We start from the raw sequence: 22013 nt of genomic DNA on the forward strand, positions 1-22013 counted from the left end.
CATGGCGTAATTTCCTTCAGCAAATAAATTTATCCACATTGTGCTGTACTCGACCCAGGTGAGGTTAATGGGTACCCAGCAGGATTATTTCCTTGAAATGCAAGAGCGCTGAAAGGCAGCTCGAGCTAAAGCCGGGGTAATAATAAACAATGTGCCTCGGACTAGAATATTTCTAGATAGAAGGCGCTATATAAATGCCTATTATTACGAATCAGAAGCCTTGTTTAGCACCACCTCAAGTCACTTACATCTGGCCAATTATTTATATCCCATAATGCAACATTCTGAAAAGTGTAGTCTTGGAATACTGACCCTTTCATTAAACCTTAATTTACTACTAAATCCATTTTTTATGCAATAATTATGTTACCAAGGAGCAAAACAAATAATTTGCCCCCTCAAAACAGTTTTAGTTTCTATATAAAATGAAATTGTCAGTGAATTCATACACTGTATTTCTAATATTTATGTCAAAATGTGTATTTCAAGACTACCTATTCATTCGTTTTTCTTCTTTATAAATTATCAATGCTATTCAATAGAGAAATCAAGTCATATCAAAATTAATCGATTAAACATCTATTGATATTCACGTCAAAACAATTCACAATGGTTCCTGTGAACTACTTTCCATCTGTAAAGAATGGATTCTGTAGATCATAAGAAGAATAGGAGCGAGTTCTCTGAAAATACAATGCGGCAGAAAGTTGCCAAACCTTTAAACAATCATCGCTGTCTTGCTCAATAAACTTGACAGAGTCTTCAAGGGATCCTGGCTTGGGTCTTGAGGCCTGCCCTCTTTAGAAGGGTTTCAGTTAAAACAAGAAGAATTTTTGCCTTCTTTAACCCATTTACCCGCTGAATACCAAATACCCTTCACTTCAGTGATTAAAATGACATTGCTCCGGGAGTGAAACACGTCATAGTATGTTTAAGAGTGTTTGTTGTAGGTATAGTGAATGGGGGAACAATGTTCATTGTTTGGGAATTGTTGCTAGGAAATAATTGTCATAACAAGCAGCTGATGAGATTCAGTATTTAATCGGGGGAGGGGACAATGTAGGCTTGCCAATGAAACAGCACAAAATCTCTCCTTTTTTCAAGATTTCAAAATGTAATCAAAATTCATTAAGTTTATGAGGTAATTTTGAAAACATGAAGGACTTAAAATGCATAGATATTCTTATATTTTTAAAAAGCCATTGGGGCTGACTTTGATTTTTGTTTCCCCAACGATTCATGCCCCTAAAACCTCAAAGAAAATAGCCCATTGTTTGAAACTGACAACGGAATCTTTATACAAAGGAAACGATTTAAAGCAATACATGTACATCTTGGGGCTATTGCATAAAACTCTTGCCATAAAAGCTCTGACAAACAAAATGATGCCATTGAAACTTACACGTTAAAGAACTCTGGCAAAAAACTTGCCAGAGTTTTTCTTTAATGCAACAGACCCCTGGTCGTAGCAAACTGACCATCTGAATGACTAGTAGAAACCAGCAATAGACTTGGCAATGACATGAGCAATGGTCAGATTATTGCGTGACCAGACCTCATTGAGCGAACCCCTCCTAAATCTAATGGGAATCACCCCTCATTATTTCATAAAGACTTTAAGTCTATGATCACCGCTAATAGTGAGGCGCTACCATGTATACAACTCAGTTTGACTGGCGAGCTAATTCTAAACAGCTGCACATCACTTATAATCATAATAATATCATCATCTTCCAAAAGCGGATTTTAAAGGCCTCATCTAGAAATAGGGTTAAAGGATAGTCCCCAGTAAAAGATTCCAGAATATTTCGGGGCTTAGCTGTCGAATTCTTTTATCAAAATATAACTGTATCTAAATATTTCTTTACTTACAAGTTCATAATTCAAAGCATAGGACATTCTGCATAAAGATTTAACACAATATCCTGTACAATGAATAGAGCCTCTCTGTATAATTCTCAGGCTGAAATTTTCTAAAATTTTCTCAGCATTAAAAAAAAAATCAATTTTTCGACCAAAATTGACTGATAAGACGGTTCAGATGACCACCGACGATATGTTTTCTTCATAAGTTTTTGGAAAAATTAAAAAAATCATTAACAAGTATATGGATATAATATAAATGGTAATCAATTTGTAATTTGGAAAGACAACACCCACCTCTTCCTCCCCCCACTTTCACTGTCTCCTGTAAAATAAGTGTAGGAAAATTTCAGAAAATGGTCTGTTATTTCAATTTTGCAGTGTAGCTTTTAGTCCCTGTTCTTACATGGATCTACTTTCCCTTAAACCAATTTAGGAAACCAGTTTAGAAGATTGCTTTGCTTAGTTTGCTAGCGTCCTCATCACCGTCTCCTGAACTGGTTTCCAGAACCAATTCATGTAAAGTGGTCTCCTTGCTATGGGACACTCTCATATGCTTTTCACACAGCACCTTTTTTTCCTTAACCCACTTCGTTTTCACATTACGTTTCAGCAAAGTGGGCTAGCACGGTAAATAATACGGTACTATCTGGCCCTGCAAAAAAGCAGGGTTAGCCGGCTTATTGTGGTGCTGGCACCACATTCGCGGTGCTAAGAGATGCAGTGTGAAACGAAACAGGGCTAAGGAAAAGTGGGGTTACGCATCAACTAATCACAGAAGTCGAAATTGCACATTAATTGCGCTCTGTATGGTATAATCATCAATATTCATGAGCTGTGTGATAGTCCGGGGTTAAAGGGTGAATCCCGGCTAAGGAAATAGTATGGGGTTAAGAAAGACAGTGTGAATAGAAAAAAAGATAGTATGGGATTAAGGATAGTCCGGGGTTCAGGAAAGTATGGGGTTAAGGAAATGCAGTGTGAAAAATAGAAGTGGAGTCCTATGTTTCACGAAAAATTTGAAACTGCAGCGAAGGCATTCCGCACACAGTACATGTATGCACTGAGGAGCACGCCAAACAAGCACACACTCTTGAACTTCAAGGCGAAGATGTCTTCCGGAAGACCAGTTGTGTCATCACCTCCGCTTACACCAGTTTCACAAGGCAAAGCTATCGTATAAACCACATCACGAGGTAGTTTTCCAAACCAGTTTGAAAGACCACTTAAGATCGCTTCAAAGACCGCTTTGAGCATTCCCATTAGATGGTAAACTGGTTTCCACAAACTAGTTTAAGGACGTAAATGAAAACACAGTCTGTCTTGCTTTACTCAAAATAAAAAGGTAGAGAAGTGACAATTGACAGAAAAAAGAAAGATGGATTGATGATGTGTCAATCGATGGAAGTTTGGCTCATTACCCATCATGCCCTTGCTCTATCAATTAGACTCCAATGCCAGTCACTTTCTCCCTACCTTATGTACCTCTAAGTCACGGTCATAAGGGGGCCTATGGGGGGATGTATGTATACAAAATTACAAATATCATACCGAAAACAATAGGACAATGACCTCTTTGACAAGGCCAGAGTCCATACACAGGTGGATTAACAACCACAAGAGAGATTTTCCTGCTCATTAAAAAAAATATGAAAAGTGATATTGAAAAAAAATTTATTCTCTGCAACTTGCCTACATGTATACATGTATGTTGGCATGTGCTCCTATCTAGATACATACATATAAGCAAGAGTATGCAGCAGAAAGTGCCATGGCAAAGTGTTCTAAGGCACCCCACTGGACACACAAAGTTCATGGGTCAATCCCCGGCAACAGCACCGTTGTCCTTGAGCAAGGCATTCAATCAACAATGCTCTTTTATCATACATCAAAGCAAATGAAAATGCTATCGGCATTGGTACCAACTTGTGCAAACATAGAAATGTAGTTGAATATATGTATATAAAGATAAATTTCTATTTTTAGTGTTATGTCTGAAATACACAAGACACTGCCAAAAGCAAGGTCAATTCCTGAAAAACGACAGGCTTGACATTTCTTTAAAAGAAGTTTAGCACATAACATGGCAACTGTCTACTATATTGGGCAGTTGTATCAGGATTTTGAGGTACTCCTGTTTGGCAGGGGGTCGAAGCAACCTCATATCAGAGGCATTGGGGGTGGGGACCATCATTTAATAATAGTGAAGAGGAATAGGAGACAGGAAGGGAGATGGGGAGGGTGGGGACAAAGGGTAGTCTGCTGTGCAAACCCTTTACTCGAGTTAAGGGTCTGAATGTGCAGCCTATAATGCCTTGTGTACTGAAGGCCCTCTCACTCAGCAAGTTCTGTATGTGTTAGTCTTTGTGTGGAGACCCACTTGTTGATCAAAGTTTCAATCAGGGTCTGTGCCTGCAGACTAGAAAAAGGGTGGAGAGAGAGGTGGAGTTGCAGGCATGTCGCTATGTCAGAGCATAAATAATCTTTTGTTTGGTATACTTGAAATCCCAAAATAGACATTACTTATTTAAATAAAACGCATCAAACCTGAACTGGTCAATAGATACAATTTTATGCAAATTTATCATATCAATTAAAATCATTTTTAATTTTCTAAACCCATAATGTAAAAATAGATTTGACTACAGATTTTGGGGGATCAAGTATTATATCTGTATTTTGTTACAAATAGATATTTAAATGCACAAATATAAAACAAATGAAGTTATTCAGATTTCATTTATTGAACTTAAAAAAGTTGGGGTATGATATCATTAGCTCACTTCTTGCAAATCCATAATATGTATTGTACTGTTTCCCTACAATAATGCACTTAAAAACTTTCAAATTCAATAACTTTGTTATTTTTGCTTTTGGTGCTTTACCTAATATACTTTTTCACATCATTCGCCTTTGAATCGCAAGATGGTTACATCCATCCCTACACCTTTGAGAGCTTATATTATGTACCACAAGAAGTGCATATCAAACTTGGCGTGTCTCCCGAAATATCATATTGATGAAAGCATTCATACATTTCTGACAGAGATAATGCTTTTTATACTTCATTTCGAGTCTCATTTTCAACCCCTATAGAGGCCATCCTTGAAAAGTCTTCCCTTCACAAATGAAATAATTCTGTTTTAGGAACCGCTTCCTTTTTGACCACCTGTGGCAGACCGAAAGCCTCTGATTAACCTGGATATTACATATTTACAAGCTCTTTCAATTGGTTTGTCCATAGGCCAATATAATCGCCAACAAAAATATAGACTCAGCAGTTATGTAGAGTATGCATTTGTTATCTTCAATGTTGGCCCATTCTTCAACCTTACTTTCAATTTTCCCCAAATGCAAACAATTTCAAACCTCTTCACGCTCCTTCCCCATTCTTTCATCATCATTATCATCATCATCATCATCATCATCATCATCATCTTCATTGTCATTGGCATCATCATTATCATCATCATCACCTCAGTTATGACCATCATACTCATCCTCATCATCTAGTCATCAACATGATCATCAGGATCATCATACTCATTGGCATCATCATTATCATCATCAAACTCATCATCATCACCTCAGTTATGACCATCATACTCATCCTCATCATCATCATAGTCATCAACATGATCATCAGGATCATCATACTCATTGTCATCATCATCATCATCATCATCTTCATTGTCATCCTCCTCATCATCCTCCAACTCTTCATTGTCAATCATCATCATCATCATCCCAGATTGCACCTTCTACCTTGTATCATCATCCAGGAGCTTTCAAAAATCCCTAAAGACAGTGTCAAATTTGACAAATTAGAATCACATTTAGTCAAGCCACAACCAGTTTCACGCGGGGTCGGCTCGATCTCTACATGGTGTTAACTATCAAAATTCAGGAGCATCAAGCGTGCAATTCATATCCAAGTGCAGATTGTTATTCTATGCAGTATCATCTTCTTTTAATTCCAATCCTATAATCCATATATCCATCTTCCTTTTTCTTCCCCACACACCATCACCCACCGGGCATCTTGTTAATTTACATGGGCATCGTTTATATCCCACCCAATGACCGTCCTGTAAGCATTGCTAAAGTACTGCCATGATCAATACAGCATTGCGTCCTTTCATCAACGCCCACGTGCCACGCCCCCACGCCCCGCCCACCACATGTGACACCCCTCTGTTGCCGCACCGTCTGCTGCACACGCCTGCTCTCCCATCTCAAAAGACAATCCGCAGGGTTAGCGCCTGGCGACAGTTACGGATGATGCACGGTTACGTTATTTCCGTAACTTTCGCAACTCGGTGCCAAAATGCCCATAAATGGACAAAATCGCTAAACAAATTTGTCGGTTTCTTGCCAATGCTTGTTACATCAAGGCTAATCTTAAATGATTGTTTTCGGAGCAGGCCAAGAAACAAATTGTTTAGTGACCTTAGAATAAAGTGCAAAAAAAAATCTCTTCATGAATTTCAGGCTGACGAGGCAACGCTGAGGTTCAACACATTATCTGCTTTTTTTCTATTAACCCCTTGAGCAGAAAATATATATATATATACTCAACCAAATAATACTTTCAATATAGTTTCCTGGCAAACCTACAATATCTTTAATTAAATCCTAACAGTTAAGGCAAGGCTGGCATGGATGCTGTAGCCTTCATATACAGTAGTTTTCCTGATATACAACACACTTGTCTATATGACTCAGCAAGTCTGTAGAATCTGTGCCCGTTATTCATAATTCAATTTTATATTGTCTATCACTGCAAACTACAAATAGGTTTCGGTTAGATTTCATAAGTTTGAACTTGCTCAAACTACATGTACATCTGCAATTTGCAATTCAAAATGTTTCCCTTGAAAATATTGTGATCTGCAACTATTCGAATTAGGATTCAAATACATGCACTTGGATCCATTTATTAAAGGGCAATGAAACCTTTTCACGCAATTTTCATGGGAAAGGAAGCTGGAAAAAAGCAGTATTTTTACTCAAGTTTACAAAAGTCTTCACACTGGTAAATCTAACTTGTAAATTAAGATTATAAAACAATCAATTACCATTAATCTATATTTTTGTATACTCTGTTCCTGTGGGGGGAGAAAGTATTAAAAAAGAATGGTCCGGATACACTGAAATTCGTTTCGTTTCATTTAAGTCAAACTGCATCAGCCCAAGTAGTGTCATGGTGCAGCGGCAACCACAGAGTTGTACATGTTCCCATTGTGGACAAGCGTCCTCCAGGTAAGGCGTTAATCCACACTTAGCCACTCCCAACCCCAGTTTTAAATGGGTACCTAGTAGGATGTGATAGTCTACTATGCCTAGCAATTGACATCGCAAACGCTTGTTGGAACAGCTCCCTAGGAAGTGGAGAAAGTGCCTGCATTGCACGGAGGCAAGCTGGGATGCGATGACCAAGGTAACAATACAGGCCTATCTGTCCGCCCTTTCACATGGTTAAAAAAAATTGTAATTTAAATGATTCCAGTGAAAAATAAGGCTAATGACAAATTTTTAGCACGTGTGACACCAAACTAGAACATTGTTAGAATCAAGAACGCCTGCAATCATCATTACATTCAAGATTCACGTGTGAAAAGGCCCTGTATCGCGTAAAAAAGTTGTTCCGTTCCGATGTATTAAGCTCTATATAACATTGTTACATTAATATTGTTATCATTCTAATTATCGTGTGATTCCTAATCCGGCAAATTATCCCTATTTGACAAATCTCAAGATTAGCTGTACTGGAGATATTCCATTCTCAAGTGAGATCCCCCCCTTGGGCAGGTATAAAGCATATCTTGCGTCTCAAGGTTAATCGGAACAGGACAGGCTGGGCTAGAATCTGGAGATAAGCAAACTGAGGCTGATGAAGAAACAGTGTTTAATTATTAATACCATACATTCTTATCTAAAAAGCCATAGTCTACTGATAGATTTATAGGGGGTCAAGATTCAAGAACACTATTTCTAAAAACTACCTTCTCTACGGACCATTACAAGGTGTTTTTAACACCAACTCAATCACAGAAAGTATAACTTGTGTTTGGTGAAGGGTGATTACTTGTGATTATATCACCCCCCCCCTGCGAGTGATTGGGTATTTTTCATAGTTAAAAGAAATTCACAAGTTTCAGGTCACAAGTGTTTTGTAGTGTGAAGGAAAAGTATGGGGACTAAAGGCCACCACACACCTAACAACCCGACCGGTCGCCGACTGGCTTGCGACTGGGTGAGGGGAGAGGTGACGTCACAGCGCTTGTCAGCTTTAGAGTCGCAGACCGGTTAGAGACAAGTCGCAAGGAAATCGGAAGGATTTGACATGTCGAATCCTTATGACTGGATCGCAAGCTCAATCCAACCTCCAGCCAATCAGACAGCAGAGTTGCATAACTCGTATTATGATAAACAACGCGCATACGCAGTAGTAAGCGCAATTTCTCAGATGCTATGCCAAAAAGCAAAAAGCGCATGCTTGAGTCGCAGATCGGATCGCAAGGTGTGCGGTGTCGAGGCTTATGACTGCCTTGCGATTCATCTCCCCTCACTCAGTCGCAAGCCAGTCGCCGACCAGTCGGGTCGAAAGGTGTGCGGTGGCCATTAGATAAGACAAGAAGAAATCATTTGTCTGGGGATCAGGGGGAGGGGAGGGGAAGGGTTAGGGGAGGGGTGGCAATGTCATTACAAGATGAACACCATGCTACATTTGTGCTAAAAGGTTTGTGAACCCTATCACAAAAATGCACTCTTTCATGCTGAGTGTTGAATGTAGACAACAACAATGCAATGTTCAGCAAGCCCTGAGAAACAAGCTCTATTGAATGCAATATTTTACAACCCCTGACTTCACAATTAAATATTGAAAGCAAGGACAAACTTTACCATTTTAAATATATTCATTTTCTGGTGGGTTCACTAACTTTTGAACACCATTGTCGTGGACTTTAAAAATGGACCCTTAAAGAAGTTATCATCCTCTGATATCACTTATTGTTAATTTTTTTGTGCCACTTTTTCCCTACCCTAGATCATAATGCCTCAAATATTTCATTTTCAAGATAGGCCTGTAGCTGTTGATACCCTATTTTTCACAATCTTGCTTACCTTTTTTCACTTTCTACATGCACGTGTATCGCTTTATAGCTGAGAGAAAAGAAACACACCCTCATTACAAGATTTTTGACATGTAATGCACATTATTTTTGAGGTACATGTATATTTTTTTCAATTCTTATTTTGATTCCTCTCAAGGTCGGAAAGGTATCGTCTTGTGACAACAAGCAACATGTTTTTGTCACATGTATTGATATCTAGATGATTTCCTGTAATATCACAACATCCCCATTTAGACAAGGGCAATTATTGTATCAGTAAACAATCACTATGTAGTCTATTAAAATGATGTTAAAGAACTTAAATCTATTTCCAATCCAACATTATCCAATGCCAATGTTCCAACCTACATGTAGCCTTTTTTTACTGGTCCAACTGGTTTATGTGGGACCAGTAGATACATGTACCTACAGTGTACTATTTAATTTTTTTACTGGTCCGACCCTAAAATTTACTGGTCTCAAAAAATAAAGAAAAACATAAAAAAGACTTGAGTTGATTTTTTCTGTCTTTTATTGCTGCCCGCCTGCCCCCCCAAAATACAAACACTAACACACAGCGTAATGAGAACCATTTATTTCTTTCAGAGAGTCATTTCTTTAAATTTACAGATGATAAGAAAATATAATTTGTATCAGTTTGATATACATGTAGGCCTACATGTATACATGTATTTACTGGTAATGTCGGACCAGTGAATCTGACTATTTCTGAAATAATGTCGCGCACTGCCAAAACCCTGTAACATAAAGCATAGCCATTGATTGCGGGGCAGAATTTAAACTGATTGCATTGATTTCTGTGTACGATCAATCTTGAATAATAAGCTTCGTATATCACAGTATTCCATGATTCTCCTTCGCCATGGAAACCTTTTAGAAGTTACATTATTCCATGATTTGTAAAACACTTACATTAAGTTTGCCTCAGGTGGTAACACAATTGAAAAACCCAACAAGAATATTTGTTCAAGACTCTGACAAATAAGATGCCTTTGGGTAATCTCAAGAAAAAAAAACAATACAAATACACCTGTATATGACACATACCCACTAAATACCTTCCTCTCTCTATTTCAAAAAAATCAAATGCAATAATTTCATAACATTCCTTTTCATTTTAATACAATTACAAAGAAGGCCAGGTCACCCACATGATATTTCTGGGTGTACTCGACATGTACATATATAAAGTATGTTACACTAGTATCCAGTTTGATTTGTTTGAACAAACTCATAAACTGTGTACATGGATTACGTTCACTGTAAGGTCAAAACAACTTGTGAGTTCAAACTTCAAAGCATTAAACATGACAGTAAATTTGCATACAGCCTTCACCCTTCCCTTCTACTGCACTGATCCTAGTCTGCAGGCACAGACCCTGATTGAAACTTTGATCGACAAGTGTGCCTCTATGCAAAGACTAGCACATACAAAACTTGCTGTTCCAATACAGGGCCTTCAGTACACAAGGCATGAGTCCATGTAGGCTGCACATTCAGACCCTTAACTCGAGTGAAGGGTTAAGTGAAGCAGACTACACTGATCCAGTCTGTTCTTCAATAGTCTGAGGGCACAGAGCCATTTTTTCACAATTCGCATAGTGCATAATGCAGAGTCTGAATTAGTAAGACTACATTACATTCACCATGTACTATGGCTGGCGAGGACACAGATAAAGTCTTTAGTGTCTAGTCTCCACTCTACACCTGCTATTGGTGGAAGTGTCAAATATGAATCTGTGGTCGCAGACTAGTCCGTCCTAGTCACATGAATATTAAATTGTGTCACATGCAAAATGATCTTTCATTTCGGACAGTCAGATGGTTTTCTTTTAATTATATATCGGCACAAAGAATAGGCCTACATGTACACCTCTGGTTTTGATATGTCATATAATGTAGTGTTTAGCATAAAGTAGAATAAAATAATTGTAATTCAATAATTCTTCTAATTAATGTAAAGCGCTTGAGACATTGATATTAAGTTGAAAGTTGAAAATACAAGAAAGTTGAAACTGCAAATTATCGTTTTAGAATTATTAAAAAACAAATGAAAAAAACTTATTGTTAGCATTAAATTTTATTCAGGCTTTCATTACAATAAAAAACAGTTAATTTTGAACCAAAAACAGCAAGTGGGCAGAAACTACAGAATAAATTTTTAAAGTTATGAAAATGTTGACTTGAAGATTCTTTAATCAAACATTTTCATGACTGTCATCCATCCAACCAAAACAAATTGACTAAAACACATCAAAGGTGAAACTGCTATTCAAAGATATGGACTATGAGTGACCACACATATAAGGAGTAGTGGTCACTAAAAAAGCTGAAATTGCAAAAATTCTCCAATGCTTCTACAATGGGGAATTCACAAAAACTGAAAAAAAAGAAAGAAATGTGGCAATCACTAAGTCACTTTTGAAAGACTTTCAAGTTTCAAAGAATGTCTTGTTATATCTTCATCCATGCATGTCATAAAGAAAGCAATGGTCTTTCATCATAGAATTCCTTTGGGGTTGGCTTATTCTTGGAAACCACTCTGTTGATATTTACAAGGGTTGGCAGAGGAATGATTTCCAGGAAACTCATTCATTCCATTTCACTGTTTACTAAAAGTGCCTTTTGGTCATTCAATGGTAGAGCAGCTTGTGACCTCAACAGTTCCACAGAATAAGAAATAAGGTCAATGACCTTTGGAACTACAAGGTGAGTTCGTATAGCCTATAGATTAATACTCTTGTATAGTTTTGTGCAGGTTTCACTTTCAAAATCCATTGGATACGGTGGTATGAGTGAAATCAGGAACTGGTGTTACATGTAAATGCAGAGATGCAATTAAAATCAAAATGAAACTGAATAAAGATGTATAACGTTACATGGACTAAAATAGTATTTCAACTTGCATTCGAGAGCAAACGCACGAATCATAAGTAACAAAAAATCAAGTGTCCTTTTGTCATGAAAATAATTAAATTTCAAGGAATTTTCACTTACTTCTAAAATGTTTTCAATATCCCATTATCTAATCCTAAATTTACATTATGATTTCATTTCAACGTACATACCTCCTGCGTAATCATTCCCCAAAATTATGAAATTACAAGCTTGTATCCGCTTGTCAAACTCAAAAACTATGAATAATAATAATTATACTTGCTTATATAGCGCCTAACACTTACTTTGTCAGAAGTCTCTAAGCGCTCTACAGTATATGCAGCATAATTACCCTGGCTTTAGCAGTGCAGCTGTTACGCGCGCTGCGTTTCAAGGAATAAATTCCTGCCAGGTACCCATTGACCTCACCTGGGTTGAGTGCAGCACATTATGGATCAATTTCTTGCTGAAGGAAATTACGCCATGGTTGGGATTCGAACCCACGGCCCTCTGTTTCAGAGTCCGGAGACTAATCCACTGGGCCACAACGCTCCATGAAGAACTACAAAGAGCATTGGGTGATTTCAAGTTCAGTGTTGACCTTTCGGTGTTGGTGTTGGGTCAATTTTTACATGATTATAACACCAAACAAAAATAATGAGGATATGTCCCGAAAAGTCACTCACTAGTTGTTGAGATGTCAATGTGATCTGGATCAGTTTTACAAGCTCTGAATAAGTTTTGGAGCTAGGGGAAGCAACCGAAATTTCAACACTAACACCAACACCAAGGCCAACACCGAACTTAAAATCACCCATTGTACCATGGAGCTACTAACGGAATACATGCAGGCATTTGTTGTACAACCACGCTTTCAACTTCTCATCTACTTTCCTGGGTCCCGTAACACAAAGGTTAGTGATTGATCGTACGCTTGATTTTCAAGATTGATTGTACATTTTAAACAATGGAATCAATCGTAGAAAGATGTTCTACGATCATTGCTACGCTTTGTGTTACGGGCCCCTGAACTGGTTTCCCTTTAGTTAAACCAGTTTAGAAGATCACTTGGTACATCATACTGTAGCCTATATACAATACTACAGTACATATACATATACATGTATAATGAAACGGCCTTCACATTCACAGGTCGATTTCCGCTTCACACTTTTAATGACTTTGATGACACCATCAAACATGGCATGATTTGATGCGCATCTGCTGGGAATCCCCCTTAATAGTTCCCCTTCAGATTAAACTCACAAAAACTACATTACACATGTACATGTGTACTTATGTAACAGGAATATGTTTTCACCTCTCTTTCCATTCATTCTACCCACCCCACCTTCTCTCCCTCTCTCTCTGTCTTTATCTATCTCTGCATCTCTCTATCTGACTCTCTCCATCTGTCTGTCTGTCTGTCCCTCTGCTGCGTAGGAGCCTGATATCTCCTCCCTCTGATTAATCCACACCTTCTCTCTTTCTCTCTCTCTTTCACCCTCCCTATCTCCTTCCATCTCTTCTCCCGATATCTTACTCTCTCTTGTAACTTCTGAAAGGTTCCCATGGCGAAGAAGAATAGTGTAGTACTGTATCTATCTTGGGCAAGTGTTTCTCCTGAAAACGACAAGAACACACTTGTCCAAACGTCGAGATTGGGTGGTCCTTTTCACGACCAACACTTGCCCAAGGAAGATACATGGTGTACCGTGAAAGCTACGACACTATTACTCTCACTTCCATTCTCCTGCCCTCTCTTTCTTTCATTCTCTCTCTCTGTGTCTGTTTCACAAACACACCTTTCCCCTCTATCTATCACTCTCCTCTTGAGCTGAGCAATGCCATTCCCTGGGGGAGACAGAGGCTCTCAGGAAAGAGAGGTCCAAGTGGAAATGTAGGAAATAGGGAACTGGGAAGTGGTGAATGACTGCAGGAAATGTTGCGGGCCCTGGGGAAGACACCAGCCCGTTAACCCTTCCACACACTCAAACAACACCCACAGCATGTGCTGGATATCAACAGGCTCGCCAAAGCTCAAGAGGGACGGTCGAGGTGCAGTATTCTTGCAACACTCCTTCGTCATGCACGCTGAAGGCCTTCTCCTATTAAACCAGAATGCAATACAAGACATGTGCCGTCATCCTGAATATTGCACATGGTTGCTTGTAGGAATTCAGAGGCAACTGTGTTTTTTAGGGTTTCTTGCATTCGCCTCAGAAAAAGTCATAACATTTGATTACATACATGTATATTCATGTGTAGGCCTTTGAGATTTCATCATTAAAAATGCTGGAAAGTTTTGAAAAAATATGGGATGATGTGAAAATGTACACCACCTATGCATGCAGGACTTGGGGGGATTGCAAGAAAATATTTGCAATCAATTGCAAATATTCTGTTGCAATTTTATAATTGATTATCACTTTAAACTATAGCAAATCAGATTACACTCCTACATGTAGTTTCATGGAGCAGATTAGAAATCAATCACAAATTTACAATTAATTCCACGGCATACAGTGTACATGTATGCTTGATTTCGGGAACGAAAAATAGACTTGCAATTGATCGCAAGTTTCTTGCAACGCCCCATTAGTGTGCAAACACAGACTCAATTTCAGATTGTGAATAGGAGCAAAGATGTCTCGCAGAGCAGACAGCCAGATGAGAGGAAAATAAAGAAATTTATGTCAAAAGATGTAATCTAGAGCTGTACTTGAAGACCTACGTGTATTATACATCTACTTCCCAATAACATGTGGTAAAAGTCTGAACAGGGGGGTGTTTCACAAAGATTTAAGTATGACTTAGAGTCGCACTTAAATGTCTAGTTGCGCATAGTATAAAAGGCATGACAGCATTGGTCAGATCATGCCAAGAGGACGCGCACTACTGCGCATTGATCAATAAGATTGCGCGATACATATGATGTACGCGTCGACATTTAAGTGCGACCTAAGTCATACTTAAATCTTTGTGAAACACCCCCCTGGAAAACCTAACCAGATTCCATTACCATCACTTGGTATTACCCAAGAAACCATAGGATCCTGTTGGACCCACGGATGATTTCCAAGAAGTCAATCTTTTTCTCAACAAGACCCTTGAGAACTTTCTTCAAGGCTTCTCTAGAGGTCCATTTCCATCAGCCAGAGTTTTTTTATTATCCTGCTATTTATGATTCAACATCCCATCAGGAAAAAACCCAGCTAATTTGTTAAATAAATCAAAAAAAGTGTGCTACATTGTACATTTACATCATATTTAATCATTGGATTACCGTACAGAAGCAAGGACACTTTTTTGCAAAATAGTGTGCTTTAAGTTGGGAATTATCCAGCTACCTTACAAGTGAAGACACACTCAAAATTTAGCTCAAAATGAATTGCCCAGGATACCATCACACCAGGAACTTTTTTTTTCATTTTCGGTTGCTATTTTTCACAACTAACTGCCTAATACCATGGTCACATTTGTTCTACGGCGGCCGTACGGCGAGTCGAAAACAGCCGTTTTATCAATTTTGATTCAAACCACCTATATGTAGTTGGACAAAAAATGTTAAAAGCTGGCTGATTCGACTCGCCGTACAGCCGCCGTAGAACAAATATGACCATGGCATAAACAGGGCTGCAACATTGGAAAAGCTTTAACAGTGCAATGAATGGTGAATTTAAATGGTGCCAAGGGCCTCAATGTAATGTTCGGCCTGCATCATACACTATTAACGGCAGTGAGCATGCTCAAAGTGGTCACCTCCCATTCTCGAGCAAGGATCCTCTCACTCTCCCTGACAGAGACTCCTGCATCTTCAAATACCCCTTTCATAAACCCAATTAAAATGAATTAGGCGGCTAATAGCAGCATAATTTGGTCGTAAAATTGGAGGAGGACAAGAGTTATCCGCATTACTCTGATGCTGCTATTATCCGCATAATAGCGGCATCGGGATAAGATTTTGAGTTTATGAACGCATTTCCAAATAATGCGGATAATTGCCATGGTGCGGTCACAAGGTCACCCTTTTCCAACACAACCGCATCGGAAGGGGCGTGTCCAGTTGTCATGGCGATTATCCGCCTTTTTCAGGCCGGGCGCTCGTAAAAATAATGCGGCTTATTTTCGGAGTTTATGAACGCAATTTTTATTGAATTATCCGCATTACTCTTAGGCGGCTAATTGGAGGATAGGTTATGAAAAGGGTAAAAGATGAATCCTGAAGAGGTCCTTTTATCAGGATCTAGAATCTTGTGATTGAGCGAGTTCTGGCTGACGAGAAACGGCTCTCTCAAGTTTCCAGCCATTTACCGAGCTCTAATCTATAAAGGTCTCTCCTACCCGAAACTGTAGCTTTCAGAGTCCAATGTGAATCAGATGCAATTATAGACCGGTTTATGTAGTCAAATTTATGGATGTTTCTTCCCTCGGGGCCTAGCAACGAGTTATTCCATTAACCTGTACCTAACAATGGTATTTCAATACTTGGAATCCACTTTGCATACATTAGTTGTTGCTATGTCGGGCAAACCCTGGGCAAGCTTTCCGGTTGTTGGAGGTAACCTTTGTTAAACTGGTAATTAAGGCTCTTTAGTTTCAGACTTTTAAGCCACCATGCATAGTATACCATTAGGAATATAAAAAAAAGCTTCCATCTACATGTACATGTATTTTTTCAGGACATGCATCCCAAGAAAAAAGTACATGTACATGTAGGCTGTAGATCATAAATTAATCTTCATTAGATTGATATGAAATGTTATGTCAGAGATCATGCTTTTCTTTTCCATCTTTTCAAGAAAATCATGTTAAAATCAAAATCGTTCAGTTGTATGATCTTTCCTACATGTACATATGTGTACATTGTCTTCTTGACCTACCTCACTTGACATACATGTACATGTACAGAATAAAACATTGGGCAAGGTGTTTCAAACAGTATGTTTTTTATAACCCTTAAACCAAACTATGAGGAACACAAAATTAGCAACCCCATACATGTGTTAAGACAATAGTTTCAGCATAATAGACATCTAACAATTTGTACACTTTAGCACGTACAAGTCCTGCAAACTTTTTTTTTTAATTAAGGCCCTTCTTAAAACACACATTCTAAGAGGCTGTAATACACATTTTTCTTTGTTATCTGGATGTTGTTACTTGCTTATAGGTCAACAAACTTTTGAAAAGTTTGGTGACCTTTATCTCCTTCCAATAGTTGCTTGACCCTCATTCATTTGATCACAGTATTTGTTTATTTTATTGATTAGAATTTCAGTGATGAATCACAATGAATGCATAGTCTGCATGTACAAACCCTGATTTAAGCTTTAATCAACAAGTGGGTCTAGAGACAAGTCTATCATATAGTCCATATGTGAACACTTACATTGTAACGTGAGAAAGTTTCAATACACTACTCCCAGTCAGAGTCTCTACATACAGTAGGCTGCAAATTCAGACCATGAAAAGGATTTGTGTGTAGAAAACCGAGTATGTAATTATTACAAGTCATGTATGGTTTAAAGGTAAATGCTAGTTTTGGTAACGATATCAAAATGAGTTCGTACAGAATCCAATGAAATGACCACTAAAGTGTCTGTTTGTATAAATAAAACGCATGTGCCAAAGGATTCTGGAAGAAATTGTGTAATTGCTGAGAAATCAGCAAATAAGCACGGGATTCGGGTAGGGCGTCGGCCCGACGCCCTAAGCAATAATTATACATTGTCCCACGTGCGCTTATCTGTGTTGGGGATTTTCGGTGTGAATATTTTTCAGCGTAGATTTCAAGATTTCACAAAGTCCAGTTAATGTAACTGTACCAGATCTAGATCCTCGATGATATACTGGCAATTAAGCCTTGTTTTACAGACTTTCTCATGAAATCAGTGTTAACTGCATCTACTGGAATTTCTCTTTAAACGATCTCAGGATGGTGTATAAAGTACACATAGGCCTACATACATTGTACAGGTATGCACACTCAATACCATTACATATGATTGTGTGTGTAGGATTTCGCTATACATGTATTTACATAGCTAGAAATGTAAATTATGTATAATTAATATTTCAACATCTATTGTATTTCAAGAGCTGTAGAACATCTTGAATAAACAGAAATAAAGAAGATGGGATAAAAAAAGAATTGATTTTGTTTGGAGTTTGCACACTCAGCATGTTAACTAAAAGAAGAGTTATGCTTCAGGTTTAGTGTGGCATGTCTCAGGATTGTTCCCAGAGATGTAATTTAGACTTAAAGTGATTGGTTAACATTGGTTTGACTTTAAAAAACATCTGAGCTAGAAGGTCACACTTGTCACCTGTGTCCTTGATATGTTCCAAAAATGAAGCCCAGAAAAAATTGCATTCGAAAATGATTATTTAGTGCTTCAAAAAATGAAATAAGCAGTGACCGGAAACACCATCTTAATTTCATCCCATACACTAATGTGTACTATTTAGGTGTCTATAAGACGCCTATTTACAAAATCGGGGTTTGCCTTGTAGTTTTAGCTTTTCATTCTCAATAATGGTGGTTTTCAGGGTTTATTAGTTCTAATACATGCACTTGTACACATGTTTCATCTTGGTTTGAGAATTTTTTAGATCGGCTGCTCACAAAGTTAAACAATACCTTTAAGTGGTGGTTCTAATTGCCTAACACGTTTCCATAAGGTATGACCAGTTGACCAGTGTCATCACTACAATGGTCAGCACCAGTCGGAACCGCCCACCGCTCAAAATTTTGCACCAGCACTCAATACAATATTTCACCTGCCAAACTGGTACTTACATATTTCCTCAATAACAGAGAAAAAAGGATATAACAGACTAATCTGGTAATCCTCCCTTAACTCTGTGGAAAGGTGTCGGGTGATTTTCAAACCAACACTGAAAAAGTCTGTGATTACTACCCCGTCAGAGACTCATTTACGTTAATACACCAAATACAAAATTGTTCTTATTACCACATCATTTAAACTTTAAGCCTTAATAGTGATTGATTGTCTGACTGATTGATTTTAATTTAGAGAGATGGTAACTATGGTGTTGGAATGAAATCTGTATAAACCAATGTTAACACCATGGATTCCAAACCACTTCTGTTTCATAAATTTGTACATCAAATGTTAAGTTTAGGCATGACTTTCTGTACAACTAGTGATCCCTTCTTGTGCTAAATGATATATCCCCATTTGGCTGACTTAACATGTAAGAATATATTCTAGTCCTGTATTGTGAATTCGTGCGTAACTCTACAAACAGTTTTGTGAAAACACCACCCAGGGTAGATTAATGGACAGTACTTACCAGGTGACTGCATAATGAAGTTCGCAAGGTACATGTCCAACTCTCGCACACTAACCCCCATATGATGGGGCTGCACACATAACGCATGGTTTGTACAGTTCGGCGATTTCACGAGTCTTTCCCCGTCCGTACTCTCCAACGGGATGGCTTTGAAGAGCACCACCATAACCAAGTCCAACCTCCAGACCTTATCGGCCTGCCTCAGGCAGTCGATCCGCCTCATCTTCCCCTTTTGGTCGGGGTTGCTCAGAATGCACATGGGGGGCTTCTTGCCCGTCACGCTCAGGACAAAGTTCTCCCGGCACTCCGGGCGGATGTCCTTCCGCAGCTTGGCGAGCAACCGCGACGCCCATTTCTGCTTGAGTTCGGGTTTGTCGTTCATGAGCTCCTCCTTGACGACTCTCTCCTCCATGGGCGTCATTCGCTTTTCATGTTTCTTGTAGTGCCTCCGTTTCCTCGCTTGAAGGTTAAACCATATATAGGAGAATCCTTTGACGCGAGGCAGTACCGCCTCTATAAACGGGTGGTATTCGTCCTGGTAAAAAGATGAGAGAAAAGTAAAATGAACGGAAATATATACACTGCCTGTGAATTTAATCACTGCTTTTTGCAAATAAGCAAAACTTCAAAATTACTGACTTTCTTATTTTCTAAATCTGATTTTTAGATTTTCAGTGTTATGTAATTGTAAGTTTGTTTGATTTTTCTTTTCATTTAGCAACTTTTTCTTGGGTGGACTTCGCCATTTAGAGATGGTGGATTTTGTAGTATGGTATGGGCCATACAGGCCCTACATGTAGATATGCATAAACGCAAAGGGCACCAACCTCAAAAAGGGTGACCTACATTAATCTTCCATATATTATAAAAGTACATTTAACTCTTGAGGATAATTTGTTTACCATTTGACAGCCAAACAATCTTTATAATAACAGGTTACTTTACAGTTATTTTCCTTTAACTCATTTTTCGATTCAATTCTTCCTGAAACTTTGTGGTTTACATACATGTACTACACCACATGCACATAATGTATGTTCAGCGAATGTACACATCCTGGTTTTGTAAGTGGTTTCTCTGTTCTGTAAACGTGTATATTATTAACGTACAGCAGTACAACCTTTTCAACAGCTTGCAGACAATTAGTTTTACCCATAGGCCTACATGTATACACTGTAAACCAGATTTCAAATCACGTTTCAGGCAAAAAATATATGTCTACATCAACTGATCATTAAATAAAAAATAACTAGGGCAATCAAAAGTCATCTCCATGTCTATTTCCTGTGCATGATGTTCATGTGAATTTCCTGCAGTTCAATGTACTTTCATGTAGTAGAACTAGTCTTAAGCCATGTTCACACGAAACCCTTCAGCCATGTTCATGCATGAACAGGTACATGTATAAACTGCACTAGCAGGCATTACTGTAAATATTACTGTAACAATCTCATACATGTACATATACCTTCAAGATTGCTATCCAACGCACCAAGGAAAATCTTATGGCAACTTATGCTGTAATCCTGACAGCACATGTACCCTCCATACATGTATACCCAAAATTAATACTGATAATCTGATATAATTGATGGGGACATCCCCCCCAACATTTTCCAACAATCTACCCCAAAGGAAACAATTCACAATGCCAGTAAACATTGTAAGCTTAATAGTGGTCCAAGTGTTACATGTACATGGGTGGGTATATGATCCATGTACATATAACATTGCTGACACAAGTTTAATCCATATTAAAGTAGGGCTTAAGATTTTATGTACATGTAGCTCAAGTTCCGAACTGTGGTGTCAGGTAAGGAAGAAGCTTCAGTGCACTCGTAGGCCCATTCAGCTCAATTAGTCTGAAAATCCATATACAATGTACACTTCTGGTCGAAGCAAGGGGGGAATGTGTGTCTACAAAGTACAAACCCAGTGGCATAAAATACTGTGTAGACATTGAAGCATGTTCACTTCAATGTTGAAATGCAAACATTGAACATGAAATCTTATGAGAAGTCTAACATAGAGAGAGAGAGGGAGAGAGAAAATACATGTGCATGTGTACAAAGTAGGCCTATGATCGGATCTTATGAAATATATGCTGTCAAAGTCCCTGAAAAAACGAAACCGAGATTTAGCGATGATTTATCATAACTTAATCATAAATAAAATAGACAAATGACCTATCAATGTAAAGCTTAGAATCTCCTCTTTCGTCTGGTATTACTTAGATTATTCCTCATTCACGCCTGAGTGAGTAAAAACAATTCGAAGAGAGGACGCCAAAAACTCACTTGGCGGGGGGTATCTGAATTTCAAAAAGAAAATCACATGACTAAAAAGTTCAATATCTGCTCTTTTCTTTGATACCTCAATAATAGAAAATGGTCGAGAATTAAAAAAGTTATGATCCCTCAAAATAATGCTTGTATTTCCCTAATTTCATTAAATAAACTTGTTTTCACCGGTTTCCCACAGAAGCTATCGCACGGTAACAAACATGACAAAAGACTTCATGCATGGCTAATCGTTTACAAAACGGAGTGTCGAGTGAGTTTGAACGCTAGCCTGTAAAACCTCTTCATTTTCTGAAATTATTGAAATTCAAGCCTTATTTCAAATAACCAGAACTTTGTTATTTCTTGACCATTTTCTGTAATTGAGGTATCAAATTAAAGAGCAGATATTGAACTTTTAAAAAATGTGGTTTTCTTTTTAAAACACAGATACGGCCCGCCAAGTGACTTTTTGGTATCCCCTTTTCAAATTGTTTTTGCTCACTCATGCGGGAATGAGAAATAATCTAAGTAA

At 38.2% G+C, this 22013-nt stretch overlaps 1 protein-coding gene across 4 annotated transcripts in view; it reads right to left on the reverse strand.

The window, feature by feature from the left end:
• LOC121424452 (nuclear factor 1 A-type-like) overlaps window positions 1-22013 on the reverse strand; it is a 62155-nt gene that overhangs the window by 35087 nt on the left and 5055 nt on the right. For all 4 annotated transcript variants that reach the window (XM_041620143.1, XM_041620142.1, XM_041620145.1 and 1 more), the window contains exon 2: window positions 19200-19734. In XM_041620143.1, coding sequence (XP_041476077.1) covers window positions 19200-19734 — 535 coding nt within the window. The remainder of the gene's footprint in view (window positions 1-19199; window positions 19735-22013) is intronic.

Source organism: Lytechinus variegatus, chromosome 11, assembly GCF_018143015.1.
Source record: "Lytechinus variegatus isolate NC3 chromosome 11, Lvar_3.0, whole genome shotgun sequence".
Lineage (NCBI taxonomy): Eukaryota > Metazoa > Echinodermata > Echinoidea > Temnopleuroida > Toxopneustidae > Lytechinus > Lytechinus variegatus.